At 39.5% G+C, this 22,099-nt stretch overlaps 1 protein-coding gene across 1 annotated transcript; it reads right to left on the bottom strand.

The window, feature by feature from the left end:
• Window positions 1–11,884: 11,884 nt before the first annotated feature.
• Window positions 11,885–21,294, bottom strand: LOC136957992 (uncharacterized). The gene is made up of 8 exons (XM_067252211.1): window positions 21,262–21,294; window positions 16,606–16,708; window positions 15,807–15,951; window positions 15,440–15,541; window positions 15,169–15,313; window positions 14,286–14,434; window positions 13,884–14,020; window positions 11,885–13,626 (listed from the first exon to the last, which is right to left on the bottom strand). The coding sequence occupies exons 1-8, from the start codon at window positions 21,292–21,294 to the stop codon at window positions 13,433–13,435; spliced, it is 1,008 nt and encodes a 335-aa protein (XP_067108312.1). The 3' UTR covers window positions 11,885–13,432.
• Between the last annotated feature and the right edge of the window lie 805 nt (window positions 21,295–22,099).

Below are 22,099 nucleotides of genomic sequence, written 5' to 3'. Positions count from 1 at the left end.
AAGCAAAATTTAGAGAAGCCTTTGTTGCATCAGAAATGTGCTTTGTATAAAATGGAGTCAGGTGGCTGAGCGGTGAGGGAATCGGGCTAGTAATCTGAAGGTTGCCAGTTCGATTCCCGGTCATGCCAACTGACGTTGTGTCCTTGGGCAAGGCACTTCACCCTACTTGCCTCGGGGGAATGTCCCTGTACTTACTGTAAGTCGCTCTGGATAAGAGCGTCTGCTAAATGACTAAATGTAAAATAGATCCACCTTTAATTAATAATGTAAAAATAGACTGTGGAAGATCAGAAGCAGATAAATTAAGTGGGATGGTCATTTTACCATACACCATGTCCCTAGTGACTTGATATACAACAAATAAATAATTATAATTCCCTCTTTGGCACAGGGCATAACAATCTAGGAGGACTTTGGGAACCAGCCAAGTTTTTGACATTTCATAAAACCATTGCTTTGTGAGGTGACTGCAGAGTGCACACAACACTACAAATTCTCACTACAGCATGTCACTCCAAACAGGCATGTGATAAATCATTTGGATAGAAAATAAACACTGCCACTAGTAGCGTGGGAAAACATGAACAGATCGACGGCACCTACATACAGTAGAATAGTAGGACACTTCTGTAGAATACTGTGACTATTCTGACACTGATAAGGGTGTAATACAATATTTGTATGCATGTGATGTCATTACCTATGATGTGATCTGATTATACCAGCTGGGCCTTGTCAGTAACCTTAGGGCTACTTCCGTCAGCCAATGTAGCGCTGCGGGCATGTCTTCTAATCACAGAGCCAGACCGCTCTCGCTGGCCTACTGACAACTTCCCCTCACCCCTCTTCTATTATCAAGTCCTGAGAGCCATGAAATTGCACAAACGCATACAGAATAAAACAGGCAATCAAACATTCGGTGTTCACCAAAGACTGGGATCCAAGAGCCGCCCGCTAATCACAAGTGACAATCCTATCTCTCTGTCTCTCTCTTTCCTTTTCTTTCTTTATCTCTCCCTCTCTCATCTTTCACACACAAACACACACATCTAACAGGTGCCTTGTAGCGACAGACAGCTGTCACATGATGTCTATTCATGGAAATGGACAGGACTTTGTGTCCCCCTTTGTTTTTCTCAGAGTTACAAGATACACCTAGTGCTATTTCCTTTATTAACATACATGAGTCATTTCCTCAGGCTTTTACGCTCCCTTTGAATTGGACCATAGATGAGAACCCTCTAATGTATAGTGTGAAAATTTACACAGGACTTCAAAGACCAGTTGTCATAAGAATCAGTACAATGTACAAAATCAAACTAAGGAAATACTGTCCTGTTACAGCTGAATGAGGATTATACTAACTGAAGAGGGCAATCCATTTGGTGTGAAGCCATCAGTGGTAAATTACAGTCATGTCGATGCCAAGAATAGATAACCTTGAACGTGCATGGAATTATGACTAAATCAGTTAGAAGCTCAAATTAGATGAAAAACTAAGGATTTTGAAGGACACACATAGAAGTATTATGACACAAAGTGCAATGAAATAACGGACATACAAGTTTAAAAACAAGTATGTTAACTCTCTGAATATGTGTGTGTGTGACGCCGTTTTCATTAAGAGGAGCAATTTGTTTTTTGGTCAGTCAAAACTCCCGGAAGAAACCTGTCAGATTGGGAACATCTGTTTTATCTCATAAGCTTGATTTGATTACATGCTTACAGCTGACAGTAATCAACTAGTTGTTCTTTAGTCACAGCTAGTTATGGATTGCATGTAGGGCATTTCTTTTTAATAACTAATTCAAGTCTTACTATGTAGCAAACAATAGCATAGAGCATACTATCATAGAGTTAATATATAAATAATCTTTGTAACCACTGTTAAGGAGATCCATTTCTACCCATAAGGTACTCTTTCACACTTGAGTCACGCTTAAATCAACCCCCGTGACCCGTTTAAGACATTATCACCCTTGTCAGAACAAACTACTGTAGGCTACCGAACCAGGCTTTGCCAGTGATGTTGGAGACAAAGTCGTCGTACATTTGAATCAAGTTGTCATTTATAGTTTGTGCCAGAACTTAAATCTCGTCTCATAAATGTTTCCAAACAGTAACTTACCCCTCTTCACATTTTAAAGGAAGTAAGTCCTTCGTAGAAAAATACTGGACCTCTCCGTCCTTGCTTTCCAGTCCGTTGCTTTTACTCGCTATACCCCGCTTGTGAAACTCGGTGTGTTTGTTATACCAGCACCTCGCGACAGAGACACAGCGGTGTCGGAATGAACCAAGGCAGACAGAAGGGGGAAATACAATTTCCCTACGCTTGCTTTTCTGCATGAAACATATGTATGGTCGAGATGTTATCCATAAAAACATTCAGCAGGAACTTTTTGAACATGAGAAGGACAAACATTTTGACTACCGTAAAACATTTCTGTACAGTTATGTCAATAACTAAGCACTACATTAAACCTGCCTTGTGGGCTGGTATCTGGCATAACAGAAATAGGTTCATGTATGAAAGTGACCTATTCGTTAATGAAAGTTTGCCAATACACCAACCTATGCCACTCCCATCTGGAATACAGTTTCATTTTTGCGCTTACTCAATTTCGTATCCATGCACGTGACTGGTATTTAAATCAAGTTTTGGTAATCAAGTTTATTTTGACTGAACGCAATGAGGGATCCCCAGCGGGAATTCTTGCCTTAGTCCTGAAAATGGTTCATTCTCCCTCGGTGCATTGCTTAATTAAATTCACACAATTCATTACCAGCACCTTCTCTAAAATCAACTCATGGCTACGATGCAGTTTCATTAAAAGCTAATGCTTTCCGGAACTTATTTTTGAATACAGAATGTTATTTTGTATGGTTAGATTTTTTGAGGGGGGATTACATTTGAGGTCATGTTGGATGTACTGCCGCGACAGCTTAGGTTTGGAACCATGGACAGCGAAACTACTGTTTCAGCACCATGGACAGCTTCCACATTCTGATTTGTACTGTGCAACTGAAGCCCTGCATCATACTCAACGCTGCTCTGGGATGGGCCATACTCGATGAATAATCATGCAAGATAATTGCGTGTAGCTGTGGAGGTATTAATGCAAAGCACTTAAGGTTTTTCCATTAGTGTTATGTAAATCATTGTCTATATTAATCATGTACCATATGATATATGTCCCATTGGTGAGTCAACGTTTTATGCATTATGTCACGCAATTTCCTGCAAATGTGTTCATTGTTGCAGGTTCCCCCACAAAGAAATGTCCATGATGAAATGCCAAAATAACAGAGAATATTAGGAAATATTAGGAAGAAAAACAGAAACATTTATGCAATGTAAAATTGAAAAGCCATTTTGAGCTCTGTGCTGTCTAGTATATAGGGAGTCAGGTGGCTGAGTGGTTAGAGAATCAGGCTAGTAATCAGAAGGTCGCTGGTTCAATTCCCGGCCGTCCGACTGACGTTGTGTCCTTGGGCAAGGCACTTCACCCTACTTACCTCGGGGGAATGTCCCTGTACTTACTGTAAGTCGCTCTGGATAAATGACTAAATGTAAATGTAGTATATAGCATTGCCATTCTGTTCCATGGGTTGCAAGGATTAACCCATCAAGAGCAAGACAGAAAAACCTCAAATAATGAACCCATAATGTACTGTCTACCCACCCAAGGTCAGAATGTCTATTTATATATAGTGTGCCATCTGACCATTACTTGGATTTCCCTCCACATTCTCTGCAGACACTAAGCATGGCATTCAACCATAACCACACTGAATCCCTCCTTGAACTCATGTGAGCTTCTGGTAAAGCGTCATGTCCTCTGCAATGACTCAAGAGATCTGACCTCTGTAGGTTGTAACCACTGTCTGACATGTGCCACAGATCTAAAAGGACCTCAGGAGAGAATCAGTTCTCTGTTGGTGACTGCTTGGAATGAACGACTGGAATACATATAAAATGGAGTTTAATCGAAATTGCCTGTGCAATCTTGCACAATAGGTTCAGACACAGTAAATCACTAGATTGTGTCTGAACAATCTGATAGTGTTTACAAGTCACAACAAAATGGAACCTTCAGACAAATAGGAACATCTAGAGAACAAATCAAATCAGCGATGGTCGATGTGAGTCTCCAAATAGGTGACAAGAGTGTGGTGCTTCATGTTTATTCCAGGCAGGCTATTTAATTTTTTTTTTTTTCAAGAGAGTACAAAAGGTGTCTGCACTGCAGAAACCCATCTCCAACAGAAAAACCATTTGACAGAATACAGACCTCCTATAGACACGCCATGGTTCAGTACATGGAGCCCAGTAGATAGAATCATGTTTACTCTCCTTTTCCTCCAGCATTCGAGCACCACAGTCACAATTTCCTGGCAAAAGTTCCTGTCAAGCCTTATGACTGCCCTTGGATAGTCCAAATCAGTGCTGGAAAATAAGCGTTGACCTGGTGGCCAAAAAGGATTCATTAAAAGGTTCAAGGTAAAACCCTTTTCCATGTCAAGAAACCATGCGGGTTCATGAAACTGCACCATTTCAAAGGTTATCCTTGCAGGAAGCTGGCACTACCTTATTTAGTTAACTGAGCATGTCTTTGCCACAGCATGTCCACAACTATGTATGTTTGCACACCTTGTGGCTTCATTATAATTCACAAGAGCACTTCTAACTAAATAAATATTTAATGGCCCATTTCCAACAGGGTGCACAATTATGAAGAATCCAACTAGCTTCCGATGAGTTTTTCTTTGAATGTAGAAGTGCGACCACATTTACATTCCACTGCATCAGACCCTGCTATAGTGATATGTGGCACTTCCATTGAATCTCCATTTTTCCAAGGTCAAACTTGCGGTCAGAGGCTTGTTACATAATTCATTTTTGTTATGCTCCTTTTGTCTCTCTCTGGTCATCACTTTTTCAGCTTCCCCTGCTCCTAGCGAAAGAGTAATCTTGGACAGAGGGTAATGTGGGACACCTAAACTCCAGAGCGTTTTCTTCCCTGCTATGACAATGTGTAGTCCAAAGAACTTTGACTCTAGGTTCAGCATGGATGTTATGTGACTGAAATATTTTGGTCAGTGTCCATGGTAACTTACTCTGTGAACCTAACCTACTCACTAGCAAGTTTTCCATGACAAACTGCATTTCTACCTATCCCCTCCCACTTTCTGAGCCTGATACAGTTGGCAGACATGGGGTGTCCTTTCCTGGTTCAGCCGACCAATCTCGAACAAAATTGAATTTGTTTAGTTATATGCCGGGAGAGGATTTTAAGACTGTGATTTGATGTGCTTTAATTCCCTGATGAACACTTAAGTTAACGTTACCGTTTCCTGTGACACTACACTATTTTAGCAACATTCTCAGCCCTTACATCGCTAATGTTACACACCGTGGACGTGCACTCAGAACCGACCAAATGCTTTTTGGCACTGAAATAAAGACAAATCATTGACTTTTAATTTGGTCTTCTTCATTGCCTACAAATAGAAATCCAACAATGAGTATTTATATATATGCTATTGTTCCTACAATAAACATTATTCACCTGTGACCATGTACCCTCCTGTAACTGGGAAATCCCAGCAAATTTCCCAGCAAATCAATTTAAAGATTGTAGGGGATAATATTGTCCAAACAACCGAAACTAATTCCCCTATGGTTTGAAGGATACAGAATTCCTTATGCAGAATTCACCTGCCATTAAATGAACATCTCACTGTGTACAGCATTCATGCTCTGTTTAACAGGATCAGAATGTGCAAATCTTTTTCTATTCATTATTCTCGTCATTTCAGTGTCACTGAAAATTCCACACAAACCTGTAAATAAAAGTAGGCTACATGGGGAGAGAACTATCAGTATCTACCATACATAGGCCTCTCTGCATCCATCTCTGTGGCAGTAGTCATCTCTTCATCATCCTAATCATCATCATCATCATCCTTTGATGAAAAGCATTCTGTTGGGGGTTACTGCTACTACAAGATAGGCACCAACTGATATTTCCTTTGTATCATGTCAAATATGATTAAAACCAAGGTGACGTATAGGCTACAATCACAAGCTTATAGGCCTAGCCAAAAAATGCCTTACCTGTTCGTAGTATGTTTTTATATTTAATATAACATTTAACATGCTATTTTATTAAGTCCACCACTATTTCACCTGTAATATTAACGGACAGTGTGGTTAAATGTTCAATGTATGGACTGGCTACTGCATTCAAATGTATGCATTGACTCGGCCAGCAATTGTCTCCCACGCCAATTGTCTTTCCTATGCTGCTACAGCCGTGTTGCTTTTTTGTGGAATATGAGGTCAGATTCAACATAAACACGTATTAACACTTCTGTCTGAAGTGTGATGAAGTAGGACAACGTTTTGTGTCGCTGGGTGCCATGGTGGATTTTAGTATCGGCGTTCCATTTATGTTCGCTTTTAATAGTTCTCATGCCCGCGCTTAACTCAGAGTGGACGTACTCCGAGTTGATTTAACTCATTCAAATCAGCTTTTCTAGAACCGAAAAGTCAGTCTCCCATTTTAGGGTAAATCAACTCAGAGTTCAAGGTTATGTTCACAGTTTGTTGAATCCGCTTCCTGGAATACCCCCCTGGTGTCAGGTGCTATTTGTCCTGTATGTAAACAATGTAGGAAGAGAGACCTCCGTTATTGCACTGGCTCTGAGATCAAGATAATGGCTCTGTAATGAGAGGAAAGCAGGGACCTCGACAGGGCGAATATCTCCATGAGTTTCCTGCAAGTACAAAACATACAAGCAAATGTCTTTATATTCTGAGAAAATTGCTAATTTTGGGCCCAACTTAGTGGGCCCAACATGATGCATATCAATTAGGAGAATTGTATTAGGATGTTTCCCCATGTCTCATTTGGCTTCTAATCCATTTCTGCTAGAGCATACACAATCATGTGGAGGTTCTGTTTCCAAAGAAATTGTGTGATCAAGATTTTGATGACTAGTTTGATTCTGTTAATCAAACATTTTGTGTCATGAAAACACAAAATGTCTTAGATTGTGTGCTTAAAATAAAACATGTCTCAGTCTAACTTATGGCTTCTAACTTATCTCAATGATGTGTTTGTTTTGTCATAGCCATGATTTTGTCTGACCTGTCTGACTTGTTTGCCTAACAAATAATGACTGTATTTGCAGTAGCTACGTACCACTTCATATCTTGGGTCTCCCACTTTTCTTTAGTGGATGAGTCCCCACGTTGGCATCTGCCTAGTAACTCCAGCAAATGAAACTCCAAGTGGCTTTCACATTCAGTCCAAATCGAATTACAATTAATATTCTAAGGCATATTACGCTTGTCTAGAACCCTAAGTGTCCCTGGTGAGTTTTTCATGTTTATGAATTAGATATCATTAAACGGTCAGAAGGCCTTTAAAGCTTTGAGTGCTTGTTGCATAACCTAATTTAACAGGGCACAATCTCACTTCCAATTGCACTTTTTCAGAATGTGCCAGGTTGGAATTGAACCTCCTTGAGTGTTATGTATAGCATTTCATTAAAATGCAGTATCCTATACTGTATATCAAAGAGCTAATTGAAAAGCTTGTGTAATGTAACTCATTCCACAGTGATGACTCATGGAATGTATTGCAGTAACCCATGGCTAAATATGGCCACTGATGGATCTCTGAAAATGTATGCCTGCTCTTATTTGGTATGTTAAATAATTAAAAAGGTTTACTTAAATAGAAAACGGAGAAACCCATTTTAAAATTGAATTCTTCCTCACAGAGAACTTTTAATTCAATTTTTTAATTAATTTTTGAAGGACTTTAGAACTTGAGGAAATTGGTTAATTTAGTCTGTTCTGGCTGTAAAGATCCCCCGACTCAGCCTTTGGGTGAATTTCCTGATGTAATGCCTTCAACAAATGAAAAATGTATATGAGTACCCTAGGAAGGTCATGTGCCAGAAAATATGGATGGGAGATATCAATCTGGCCCTGCTTAGCGAGAGACCTGCCCAGGTAAAGTAGGTTACACTTCCCATCTCAGTCTCAAATCACATTCATAATCTTAAGAGCACTGTGTGACCACTTCAGCATGAATTTGATACATCACAGACAACTGACAAAGACTATCTATACCATTGTAATGTTGTTTTCAGTGACAATCTGTCTATTGTATATATTGAGGATGGAGAGGCATCTTTAACCTCTTCAGAAACATTTGGAGTGTTTGACTTGACTAGGACTACTTCCCGATAACCCTCCTTCAAACCCCATCTCTCAGTTCAACACAAAACAAATAGAATGTCGCTGGGAAGCACTCTAGCCAGAAATTCCTTTTCTGGCATTTTCCGTGCAATGTGTCACCATCATCTCAGGCTCCAATCGGGGCTGCCTCTTGGACGTCGGGGGTGAGTGTGTGTGAGTGTGTGTGAAGGGCCTGATCTTCTCTAATGTGCTGCAATCAAAGAGCACTGTGGGGGAACAATGTGCCAGGCTCTGGAGGCTGACCCCTCGACAGACCCCTCCTGATGAGGTGGCCTCCATACATCCAGGACAGTCAGAGACGGCTGGCCTGTTATTATGCATCAGAGAAGAAATCATGCATGCGACTGCCTCTCTCGCTCTCTCCTTCAGATATTTAAATGTGAGGGTTCTGTGCTTTGGGTAAGGGTGATGAAAGAGGATGGGCCAGACTTTTGTGGTCCCTTTTTCATAAAAGCCATGTGCTGTTTTCTTGTCCCCAACTGAACCTTTTCTGTCTAGCCATTAATGGTAATGGGACCTAAAACAGAATAGATTCATCATGGTAAATTCAACAGCTCTGAATGTGCTGCCTAATGGAGTCTAGGATACTGTTGAGACTTAAGTAGTGTGTTATCATCAGAGTAATGGTTTAAAAAATGCTATTGTCATATATTTTAAGGTACTAATGTTTTGTTTCTTTTGTCATGTATCACTGTACCATATACAGTATGTGACTGTTGCTGATAATCTTTACTATTGTAGGCCATATTTAATGCTACATTAACATATTTATTGCCCCATACTGTACTCTGGCCCTTTTCCAGCAGGTTTTCCTGCACTTTGATATATTTTACGTGTCAGCATTACAGTGTGTGATACGAGGGTGAAAGGTTTGTTGAAGGCTACTCCTTCCATGCTCCATGGTGATGGAATGATGTCACCATTTAACTACACCTCTTCAAAACCCACCTGGACTGATTACTTTCCCCCTGGGTTAAGAGCACTGAAGACTGCACTTAGCAATACATTACTTTTTGAGTTCCTGTTATTGCAAGCATTTGCTAAATGAATAAAATGTAAAAATACTGTATAATGTTTGCTGAAATAGCCCTAGATTAAATCCTCTTGCAGGAAGAACTTCTATGTGTTTTTTAATCTGTAAACCTGGAAGTTCAGTCAGGAAATCTCAGCATGCAATATTATCAAAATATTCCACAAACTGTATAGCTGTATGGGCTGTACTATTAAGGAGATACCTCAATACCTGATTACTTTGCTAATAGAGATATTTTGCCTCAGCAGAATATGAAAAACAATTACACATACATTTATAAAGTATATGGCACTGTGCATTACATAATGCACCACATCAATTCCAATGTTATTCACATTTGGATGACATTTAGTAAGTAAGTAAGTAAGTAAGACTTTATTTATATAGCACATTTCATACAAGAATTGTAGCTCAAGGTGCTTTACATAATATCAATAAAAACAATAATACAAGTGATAAACAATTCAAACAAAAATAAAAATCCCAATAAGATCTCTGTTCAAGAGAGAAAACAACTTTAAAAGTAGGAAAACCCTTTTGAGATAAAATTACTTAAGTGCTTCGGTAAAAAGGTAGGTTTTAAGCTGTCTTTTAAAAATGTCTAGAGTGTTTGCTTCCCTAATATTTATGGGTAATTTGTTCCATAGTTTTGGGGCGTAATTGACAAAGGCCGAATCACCAATGTTCTTATGACTGCTTCTGGTGACCTCTAATAGGCCTGCATTTGATGATCGCAGTGTTCTAGCTGGTGTGTAGTTTATAAAGGAGTTAGCAATGTAGCTAGGTCCTTGTCCGTGTAGAGCTTTGTATGTGAGGAAAAGGACCTTAAAGTCAATTCTGAAGGTAACAGGGAGCCAGTGTAAAGTAGCTAGGACAGGACTAATGTGTTCTCTCCATTTAGAGCTGCAGTATCCTACCTACTGTGTGGAATTTATAAGTGGAAGGTCACAGTGACATTTCTTACACACTTTTCTGGTCTCCGACTTACTTGGAGGAAGAAAAATGAAAAGCCAACTTCAAGTAAGCTGGAAAATACAGTGTAGGCTATCACAGCTTTTGTTTGAGCTGTCAGAGAGATGCTGACAAAATTATTGTTCCATTTACCGTATTTTCCTGCGACTTATAGTCAGTTGCGACTTATATATCAAAATATCTATAATTTAACATGTTTTTAAATGTTAATTCATACTGACTGACATGAACCAACGAGTAAACATTCCTGTCTTCTGACAAGCACTACAAGGCACCACTTCCAATTAAGCAAGAAAAAATGAAGTCTTTAACATCAGTCATACTCTTTGAGAATGTAGTAGATCAAATGCTTCACACACTGCAACAACTGAGTGTGATAGTTATGTTTTGGGATTTCAAATCTAGTTGGGCTTGTTTCTAGTATAACAAATTATTTTAAGAACACTGCTATTGTTGGGGACTCAAACGCATTTGAAGCAATATCTACGTTATATTTCAGCTTCTGTGTTGTTTATTTCTTTATACCAACTATCCTATCTATTGTGTGTCTGGAGGATATATAGGGTTGGAGCCAGGCACTATTGATATACTGTCTGCCTGGCAATATACAGTACATTATGTACTTCTAGATGATGTGGTTATGCTAATGTGGACTGGGAACCCACGCTGCTCAGCTTGGTGATCTAACTACAGGAGTTCATCTTTTCCTTGCAAACCAAAGGATCATGATTTTGAGGATCATGTTGTTTAATTGTAATTTGTTTAACTACATGCTCTTCTGGTTCTACCCATTGGCACTTGTTTGCTTTTCACAATGTATGCTTCATGTTTTGGCTACCCGCAATGTTTTTGGGGCTATCTTGTTGTTTATGATCATTGACCTATGTACTTTTTGTAAAGCTCTTTCTTGTAAGTCGCTTTGGATAAAAGCGTCTGCTAAATGAATAAATGTAAATGTAAAAACTTTATGTCAATGGTTTTTGGAGTATTCCTCCTTTCATATAAAAGACATAGCTCACTAATTGGCTAACTCTGCTACCTCACACTAAATTGCAGTTTTTAGGAATACTTTTTTCAATAAAAAGGCATGGTACTTAATATAAACTCAGCTCCTTAAGTCCTTGGACTAAGACAAACTTTTAATAATTTTGCTGTAGCACTGTGACAGTTCAATGACCAGGAGGTTGCAGTGCTGACATATTGTAGAAAAACGCTTAAAAATGTCATGCATGGTAACCTAATTTTAGTCCTTAGACAGTTTAATTTATTGTACAATACTTAAACAGGTTAACAAGTCTTGTTAACCTGGATTAATGAAAAGGCCCGGAATTTTGGCAAAGATTCAAATTGAATGATTTTTTGGGCCCTAGGACAGCAATCTTGATTTGCATCTAGACTGTTGCGTTTCTCAAATAATCACACTGTAACAACAAGTTCATTGTGCAATCAGAATTCTGTCAACTCATTAAATCATGTTTACATTGGATGGAAAATCTTAGTATTTTAATCATAGAATAGTCCATGTTTCCAATGCAGGCTCATTTGAAAATACTTCAGAGAGATGGATCTTGTCTGGACACTAGTACTTCAAATATACTCAATAGTTGTATTCTTATTCTTTTTTATTATTATTATATTTACTGAACAGCATATTCAGAGCATTGTATCTCAAATTATTTGTTGAATAACCACTTACTAACCCAATGGTTTGGAAATTAGACCAGTTGCCAAAAGGTCGATTTGAGTCAGCACTAGCTGGACTACTTACATAACCGAAACAGGATAAAAGGTTGTTCACAACAGTTATTGCCTACTGTAGTACCCTTCAGTAAGGCACTTGACCACAACAACTTTGCCACTAGGCGTGCTGCTCAAACAGGGGGCACCTATGCTAGACACATGTCATTACTAAGTGGTTCATAACATCTATCATGAAATTATGTGAGAATGTGGTGGCTACACAAACTCAGATCTATTTGGTAAAAGACACAAGTTTGAGGCATACAGATTAAAAGCCTGGTGTAAGCATGCTTTTAATCATTCTCCAAATGTGTGTCCCTCAAATGCTTGTGTCTACAAAAAAAATTCTCTCAACTGACATCTATCAAGTAGACAACCACATTTTATGTCTGACTTCATAACCGTGTCAACGTATTTATAGATTGATGCTAAAGTTGACATCCAATTGATGAGGAACCTAGTACATCCAAGGCCTATCATACGTCCTATCATAAAATAATTCATTTTCTGCATGGTTGACTTAAATCTTCAAGGTGAAACTTGTAATGGTACAGTTAACACTCTACACAGTATGGCACAAACAGCTGTGTTCTATAGATAGTTGGACTGATGCCTGTATTTCTGTGGCATCATACTATTACTACTTACATAAACAATGTTAGGCATGATCAACCATCCAAAATCTAAGCAATCTTCACACATGCTGGAATGATAAAAGCATAAAGCACATAGGACTTTTATGTATTCCAATATAGCTGGAGGGATATCTGTAAAATATAATCAGGTGGAATAAACTACCACCCCTCTTTTCTACATCAACATCATATTAACAGCGTAATAAGAGTATTTCTTATGAATACATATATGTAAGGATTCAAGTGCAACCATTGCATGACTTTGATTGCGTAAATTAGCATGAGCTCACGCAGCTCATAAAGCTAACACTGCCAGCAGCTGTCAGAACAAATCGTTTTTCGCATCGACAAACAGAAGTACCGTATGTGTGGAGTGTAGCAAACAGCTTCCATCTCAAAGCATGATGTTTACACTCTGTCAGACTGTCATTCATGTGTGTCCTCAACAAAGGTTAAGCTCTTCTCTTGGAAGCTGACTTAAATGCAGACAAACGTTTCAGTAATACAACATGCTGGTCCTCAGCATGATGGGATGGAGGAGCTCAGAGAGTCCTAACTATATGGAATCAGAGTAGATACAGCTGCATGGTTCTGAATGTTAAGCACCTGTCAAATGGAGGGGTCCATGTCTACACACAGTAAATGCTTTTTCCATTCAGCAAAATTGTTTCATTGATATACTGCCCCCTGTTGGTAGTTTCTGTGAGGTGCATCACACATTACAACTTGGTACAAGGTTTCACATTGCACATCATTTAATCCAAGGTAACTTTTTCCTTAGTTCTGGCAGTAAACTGGATTGGCAATGGCAAATTTCTTGCTGTTCGCGCCAACTTGCTGGCACACAGTCTTACACCCGTCAGGTGGGGGGTGGGGATGTGTGTCAGAGGAATCGGAGGCCTCATCAGTGTAGAAGCAAGCAGCAATCAGGAGCACACTGTTCAGGACGGTCGCTATGAGCATGAGGACACCTGAGACAGGAACAGTTACAACCGCAGCTCACAAGAGGATCAGTCCACATTTCACCTGTCTTGAAATAGATTACTGGAAGCTGCGCACATTACTTTCATTTATAATATAGTGTTGCACTTGTATTGCACTGCAAATGTGTCAGTACAGTACTGTCACTACAAAATAGTTATACAGTAGAAACAAAATAGATAGCAAATTAAATCTACAATATACTGTGTAGTCCCACTGTAACATTGTTTTAGATCGTATATCTTACCACAGTAGACAGTATTGGGGGCTATGTTGTGGACATGGTAGCCCCTGGTGAACATGGCCCCCAAGCCCAAAACCAGCACTGGGTAGACGGTGAAGGTGTAGCGGATATACTTGGAGAGCACTTTTTGAATAGCAAACCTGAGAGGCAAAAGACATTTTGCCTCTCAGGCAAGAGAAAAAAAACATTTGTTAAATAATTATTGTTATTCCAAACAAAAGAACATTAAAAAATGTGTTGTTCTCATCAATAGCTTCAAACAATAAACATTTGTAGATTTTCGCAACAACAATGTGGACCTCATGGTCACAATTTCAAATACAGTCTGAATCAAGCATTTTCTAACAACTTATATTTCTCTTTCTGCCAGCACGATGGTAACAGCTTTCCTGTTACAAAACCTACCAGAGCAGCATCCCCAGTAGGAGCAATGACAGGACCACAGAACTGGCCATGGGATCCTGCAGGCCAGCCTTGTGCTTCAAGACCACCCCCAAACACACCAGGGTCTCCAGCAGGGTCCACCAGGCAAACATCGCCAGCCCGTTCTGGGTCTGTCCCCCATCACCCGGGACAAAACAGCACAGAGTTTATGGATGCAAGGTGGCAAAATATTTTTAAAGGTGTTTAGAGGTGTACAGTAATTTTGCTAGGATAATGAGTAGATTTGAGTAGATTAATTGTTGTAAGTGGACCTTTGTGAAAAGGCACAGGTGCTCATGCAGGTATATGCATGCGTGGTTGCAGGAGCAAATGCCATATATGTATCAGCTTTTTACTGTGGTATAAAATGAACTTTCAGACATGTCTGTGACAGGTAAAGTGCAAAGGTTAGCTAGTGTGGTTAGAAGATACCATAGAAATGATATGGTATTTCATATTGCTACCATATGGAGTTGATTGAGATATCTTATCAAAGGACATGATTCATCATGTAATTGCAGGACTTTGAGGAGTGTTACGTGGACAAAAGTGGAAATATGCGGGGGGGGGGGGGGGGGGGGTTTTGACAACGATTTGTCAATGTTGTGAGGGCAACACATTCCATGTAATTTTACATTCTCTACATGTGCAGACTTCCCCTTAGGTCATCCTTCTCAGATTTCATGAATCCCAATTTTGGATTCCTGTTTTGGATTTTCAACCTTGGATACATGTAATTTATTTTAACTTTTACATAGCAAACGTGATTAACCAATGTCAACATTTGCATTAATTCGAATATAATCTCAGGTTTGGAACCATTGCTGTGAGATCCTCAGGAGAGAGGGACAGGATGTGAGCTCACCAAATAGCGTATACACCAGACCTCCTTAGGGTTGTTGATGGCCAGCCATGCTCTGTGACGGTACAGGTTGCAGTAGGACATATACAGCATGAAGAAGCTCTGGAACGGCACCATCAACTTGAAAAACAGAGTTCCCAGAAGATCCCTGGATGTGTGAAAGAAAACACACATTTTTCTTCGATGACTACGAGCTGAATTGTTTTACTCTGTAGTCTGTGCCTACTGCCCTATTGTATTATTGTAAAGTGGACCAAATATGAACGCCACTTACTGCTTGGCCCATAGAAACATCCCACCAATCCTTGCAGCGTTGATCACAACCCACATGAAGAAGAATGCTGGGGGATGGATCTCAAGGTTGTAGCACAAGGGGCTGAAAGTGTTCCTCACAGACACATTTGACCATAACAGAGATTTGACAACCACAATAGAAGCTATATTACTTTGTTCCTATGCCTCAAGCTCATTCACATGACAACTGACCTTAATACAGATCAGTTCATTAGCATGCTAGGTGAACTTAAGATCCCTATTATTAAGGTATGAGATTTTAAAACACTTCTACCAAAAGAAGTCTAGGATTGCAATGCTGTCCAACATCACTCCCACTATTCTGTAGGTCGTTTTGGATGGGATACCTTCTGAGCACTGTGAAGGCAGAGTGCAGGAGCCAGGCAGCATTCCAGGCCTGGACCAGGATCCAGGTGTACTGTGCCCACCTGTCCATGGCCACGTCCAGAGGGAACAGCTCAGAAACTATGGCTGATGTGTTCCCGTACAAACCTGTCAAGGAAATCCATTTTGATAGCTGTCAAAAGACAGTGCCTATGCCTGTACAATTATAATCAAAGTCTCAAGGAATATATATTATACATTTGAGAAATTTATATTATTTTCCCCACATTGTATTGCAGGCATAAAAGAAAATGTGAAGACCTGGTAGTTTGCTGTGAGAGTACACAGGATTGACAAATGAGAGACAAAGCACACACAATCTGTACAAACTTGAGTGCAGACAGTTCCATCTCCAAAGCTCTTATAAAGCTTGAAGTGAACTTCAAATAGGGTTCTGTGAGTAGCTCTCTTATCAACGACTATGAGAAACGCCTTTGGTGCCAGAGTTCATGATGAAATGTTGACTTTGAAATGTTATTTAGATGTAGACGTCTGCAGTAAAAGACATTTCAAAGGAAAGATAATTATGAAAATAGCTTTTCTGCTTGAATGATGCATCCTCAGAATATGTATCCATGAAAAGATGCATCTAATCAGATGAACACAACTAATAACACCAAAAACAATCGAAAAGCTAAGACCATATTTTGGGGTTCAAATTACACATTATCCCTGTCTACTTAATTTCCTACAAGTCAAGATTAAGAATGATCAACTAAAGATATAAAAAAGTTACACTAGAGTGTAAATGATAATACTCACCATCAGATGTTTTAAGTCCTAATCCTAGTACGTGAAAGGTCTCAGAAAATAGCTGGCTAACGATGGCCAGTATTATGAGACTACCAGAGCTGGCCAGAACATCCTACAACACAGAGAGGAAAAAGATGTTCATGAGCTGCCTGTACAAACTAGACATTCTTTTTCTGCAAAACATGCAATCGATACAACGAACTCCAAACCAATTATCACATTAGTAATAGTATTAGTAATTGCACTCTGTCCTAAATTGAGATGTGTTATTGCAGTGCATGTACTGTATTTGTGATCACTTACTCTCTATCAAACAAGAAGAGCTATGCAATAATTAAGCAGAGGTTCATGATCAAGGCGATGTTAAATCCATAGGGCAGAACTGAAGGGGTGGTGTACAGAAAGTCATAGGCATTCCTGGGAAGAATGACAACTTTTAAGAGACAGTCTACTATAGAATAGCAGACTTTCAACTCAAGGACCCTTGAGTCACACTCACAAAAGTCAGTAACATTGCAGCAATGTCCTGTACATCTTCTACATGGGAAAATATTAAGTAGTGTTTTTGTGGTGTCATTAAAGTAAAATATTGTCAGAAAAAAACATAGGTTAGTGACTATGCTGTATGATACATACTGGAGTCCATACATGTGGTGGAATTCCTGTTTGGGCTGGCATTTTGACATAATTCAAAAAATATAACCTAGGGTTCAATTTCTGGGGAAATTGCTTGCGTCGGTTGCAAAGGGGTCAGTTTTTTAATGACATTTTTACAGCTGATATTTCTGTATATTTTATGTAAAAATGCATACTTATTATTTATAAAGATTACATAGATTTAAAAGCATACAGTTGTTGCTGCTCATTTACAACTCAAAATACTAAGAGTGAAGTGTAGAATGAAACAGTTGTCTTCTCATGTCCCCTGCAAGAGGGAATGTGATCGGCTATATAGCAGCCTCATAGTTGAATTAAACGTCCAAGTGTATGTGCTCGCCAAAGGCTTGAGCACACCCAATAAATAAATATATATGAGAGAGAACAAAGGTTGTGCTCTCGCCGAAGGCTTGAGCACACCCAATAAATATAAAAGTGAACCTACCTTCGACAGAATCCTGTAACAAAGTACATGAACATGCACGACAACCAGATATAGATTAAATCCCACAGAAACATACACCATGGTGCAGGAGTCATGTCTGTGGCATACTTTATAGCAACATCCTCTGTGGTTTGTCTGAAAACACCTGCGAGCACACACACACACAGACACACACACACACAAACCAATTTACACAGACATGAATACATACATGTACCATACATGTGTATGGTACAGACTTTTACACAAGGGTGTACATATATTGTATATATTTACATATAGAACGATTTGAACTGGTTCATATGTCACCAGATTTCCCCCCAAATTCAGCCATAATGTTGAGTGTCATCACAACTAAGAAGATGATGAATGCAGTAAGCATGAACATGACTCGTGCTGGGTTGTGGTCTGCCATGATAGCTCACTAAGGGTAAAAGTCACCAGTGTTTCAGTAAGAGCCACCAACACATCACCATAATATGTCAGAAAACATCCACATTAAACACGTTTGATCCTCATTAATATGGAGAAAACAAGCTCCTGACTGTTGCATTATTGGATCTTACCTTGTTGATTGTGTCACAATAGTTGTGTATTTCAGTGTGTGAATATGTTGTCCTCGAGTGGTTTCACACAGTGTCAAATCTGACAAAATGGCATGTGGATCAGCTCCACAATCTTTATGACCCTGTAATGTGGGCCCCAGTGCTTGCTTCGACAGTTTATCAGGAAGTGTTTCCCCGATTTATCCTGCTCAAAAGTTAATTTAGAACATTAACTCAGTAGTTAATTCAATTTGACCTATTATGATGCCCCATGACTTGTTTATTTGAATTATAGGAATTTTAAGAATATTTAGGTTTTTATCAAGCTAATATACTGGATTTAGTGGGTCTACAAGGTGTCTTAGTTCAATAAGATGATAATGTTGAACATATCATGGTCTATGTGCATGCAATATAACTTTCTACCACACAGTGTCACCAGTGACTTGTGCAATACTAGAAAAATAAACTATATTGTGTGTCAGAATGAGGAGAGACTGAATGCCTATTCAAATATATTTACTCTGCGTGAACAATTACAAAATTAATTATAAATAAATCCCTAATTTCAAATAATCCCTTGTTTCTCAAGATTAAATATTATATATTCTTTTTTTGTTTGTTAATTCTTACACATCATACAGTACTGTCTTGTATTTAGAATGTAAACATGCAAGTTTATTTTTCCAGTGTTCTTGACAGCTTGTCAAACACACGCATATTGGCACAAGCATGAAGGCGCTCAGACACATGAAAGTATGGCACACACATCTCTACCATCATGCAGAGGTCATCTGGTAGTTTCGGAGTGGGTGGGAGAGCCTAATAAAAACTAGGAAGAAAAAAAAGAACATTTTTGAACCTCAATTTCAAAAACCTCAAAGCGTTTTTGTAGTATTTATTCGTTTATTCGTTTATGTAGCAAAATTAGACCTTTAAGGTATTTCATGCACTGTACGTTCTCAAGCATCATTCTGATAGGGAGCTTTGCAGACAATTCTGTCTGGTTCTGTAAAAGTTATTTGTCAAATCTGTTTGATCTAAAGGACACAGGCAGAGGACAAGGCACAATTTGCTGGTTGCTCATCAATTAATGAAGGAATTCATATCCAATTACTACATGCCCCCTTTGATCACTCATATTAGGATGGATCCTTGTGATGACAACCATTACAGCCCATCCACTTAGTCTTTACTGTGTGAATCATGTACTACAAAAGCCCTGAATGGAAGAGATACTGCTTGTCAAAAAGGATTTTGACGTTATCACTTAGTTATATAATTAACAACAATATTTGTCTTACAAATGTTATTTGTCTGATCAACAAATGAATCGCAGACGACTTCATCCTCCCCCTCTGCAACACATATCTCTCAATGTGTGAATAACGGAGGATGGGAACCACTCGTTTAGAGAGAAAATTGTAAATTGGCTGAGATAAACCATCCAAAACAGTATTTCAACAAGTTTGGAGATTTTTGATTTAGATCATTCTTAAAGACCACAAAGAATGTTCTGGATTGCCATCCCTACAAGGACTTTTATGGCCATTGTTGCTATGGTGACCACCACAGTGACCCATGCACAGTGTGCTTTCTGTCTGACACCTGAGGTAAACTGGCCTTTTTAGAAAGTGGTCAGTATAATTTCATCTGCCGAAGAGCCAAAATAGACGAATGAGTGCTGTGTGGATGTATATAAAGTTAATCTTGCAATCAAGTACGCCTCTCCTCGACGGATGAATAAGTTCCTCCACTTCCTGTCCTCTGATGCCACCTTTTCATTCTCCTTCTCTCATTGATCCAGTCTTATGAAACATGGAAAGGAAGGGTAGAGTGCCTATCCTCTCAACTGAAAACCAAACTGGAGTCCTGTGTTTCCTGCAAGTCCACTGTCTGAGAGACTGTGTGGGAGAATAACCCAGTGTCCTGTTTGACTCCTACATGCACTGTTTAATAATTAAGTGCCGTGACTAACAAGCTCTCTGTTTTGGGACTCTGTTTACTCTAGCACTCGCACCAGAACGAGGGTGTGACTTTCATGCTGGATCTGTTACCCATTTTGTTGTTCCCCATGGAATTAAAGCGTCCCCGATGTCGCAAATAAGTCTTTGTGACCAATAATACTGGTTTAAACCGAGCAGATTACCAAAGCTGATGAAAACGGGACGAACAACGATGAGAGGAAGAGGGCAATATATTCCTGAAAATGTAAACCCTTCCTTCACTGGCTAAATCACTGGAATCTTCAAAGAAGGTTTTTTTTATTAAAAAACGATTGGCAAGAAGTGTCTCATCCCACTTGACTACCTTGCCCTGCCCTGCCTTGTCCTGTCCTGTCCTGCTCTGCCTTGCACTGTACCCTCCTTTCCTTCCCTGCCCTGTCCTGTACCCTCCTCTGCTGCCCTGTCCCCTCGTCCTTTCCTTTTTTCCAATGCCCCCCCCCCACACACACACACAGACTCCCCAACGCTCTCCACTTCAATCACCAGCCCCAGGCAAGCTATCAAAAGAGATAAACCTCCAGAAATAAAACCACTTTGATCTGTGAGAAAGCTGTCAAAAGAATATGTCTAACCTTCTAACAGGCCTGGATGGCCAAGTCCTGTCAGAAGCACTGGTGTGCTGCAAACAAGAGACTAGAACCTTCACCTTGTAAAACACACCTCACAACTTTCAGATGTTACAGTCACAAAATACAACAATGCAAACAAGAGGCTGTTCAGGCTAATAATCTAAAAGTTAGAACCAAAGTATAACCTATTCACTAGTATTGCTTTAATATCGATTCATTCTACTCTCTAACCAAGATCTCTGTAACATCTCTATAAGATTGGTACCACAGGTGCACGTTACTAACGCACATATTCAATATACTGTTTAGACCCACACTTATTCAAGACAAAATAACGCAACACCATTGATCATCACAAGAACAACAGCAACAGTGTTTGCTGTGTTGAGTTCTATCGGTCCTCAGCAGCTTTGCCAAGCTGGCATGATTAGCAATGCTCTCACCTGCGTGCAATCCCAGGGGATGGAGTCACCCATGGTTGCCATCTGAACAGGTGTTCAGCTCCACCAGGTTTTTAGCAGTTGGCATCTAGGCACTGTCTGTCGGCAGGGAATGGATAAGTTACACACTGAATCGATAGGTGTCTCAATGCAAATATTAAACGTGTTGAAAACTGCATATAGACCTACTGTATGAAGCAGGGCCTCAATGGCAGAGTTCTTGACATATGTAAGGATAAGTACACACATACAACACACACAAATGCTTGTGGCATCAGATGCCATCTCCTACTGACAACGGATATCTCACACAGACACACACCAACCCACACACACCCCAGGCCAGAGGCTGGTGTAAACCGAGGAAACATATGTCTCCCCACACCGTCCCTTTTCCCGTTCCCTGTCTCAAACCTCCCCCTCTTCTCCAATTCCTCCATCCATGACAATGTGACCGACATAGACATTGTTTTCCCAGCAGCGTCTGTTCCTAGGCACGACCTCAGGTGTGAAGGTTTGATAGAGTGTGATGTTTCTTCACATCAAACATTTTGTTTAGATTTATTTTCCTTTGCAAGCTGACTGATTTTAATTTTTTATCGCATGCCTGCTGAACAGGTGTTAACACAGGATCTTACATAGAATAATTGGCAATCATTAAAAAAAGTTGATTTTGCCTGAAATAGAAATTATGGAAATTAAGTCACACCAAAACGTTGTGCCGTCTTGATAATACATGAGGTTGACTTGATTCTGTCTGTTTGGGAATGGGCACCACTACGTAATCTTTCAAACAACTCAGCAACAGTAGGCCTAATTCAGCCATTCAAACTTATTCTAC

This window comes from Osmerus mordax, chromosome 15, assembly GCF_038355195.1.
Source record: "Osmerus mordax isolate fOsmMor3 chromosome 15, fOsmMor3.pri, whole genome shotgun sequence".
NCBI lineage: Eukaryota > Metazoa > Chordata > Actinopteri > Osmeriformes > Osmeridae > Osmerus > Osmerus mordax.
The sequence above is the reverse complement of the archived record's forward strand: the minus strand, read 5'-3'. Positions and strand labels throughout refer to the sequence as shown.

Coding starts and splice junctions, on each gene's coding strand:
- LOC136957992 (XM_067252211.1), bottom strand. CDS start 21,294: ATGGGTGACTCCATCCCCTGGGATTGCACGCAG. Junction 15,952..16,605: donor AGGACTTAAAACATCTGATG/GTGAGTATTATC, acceptor TTTCCTTGACAG/GTTTGTACGGGAACACATCA. Junction 13,627..13,883: donor CCCCAATACTGTCTACTGTG/GTAAGATATACG, acceptor TTCCTGTCTCAG/GTGTCCTCATGCTCATAGCG.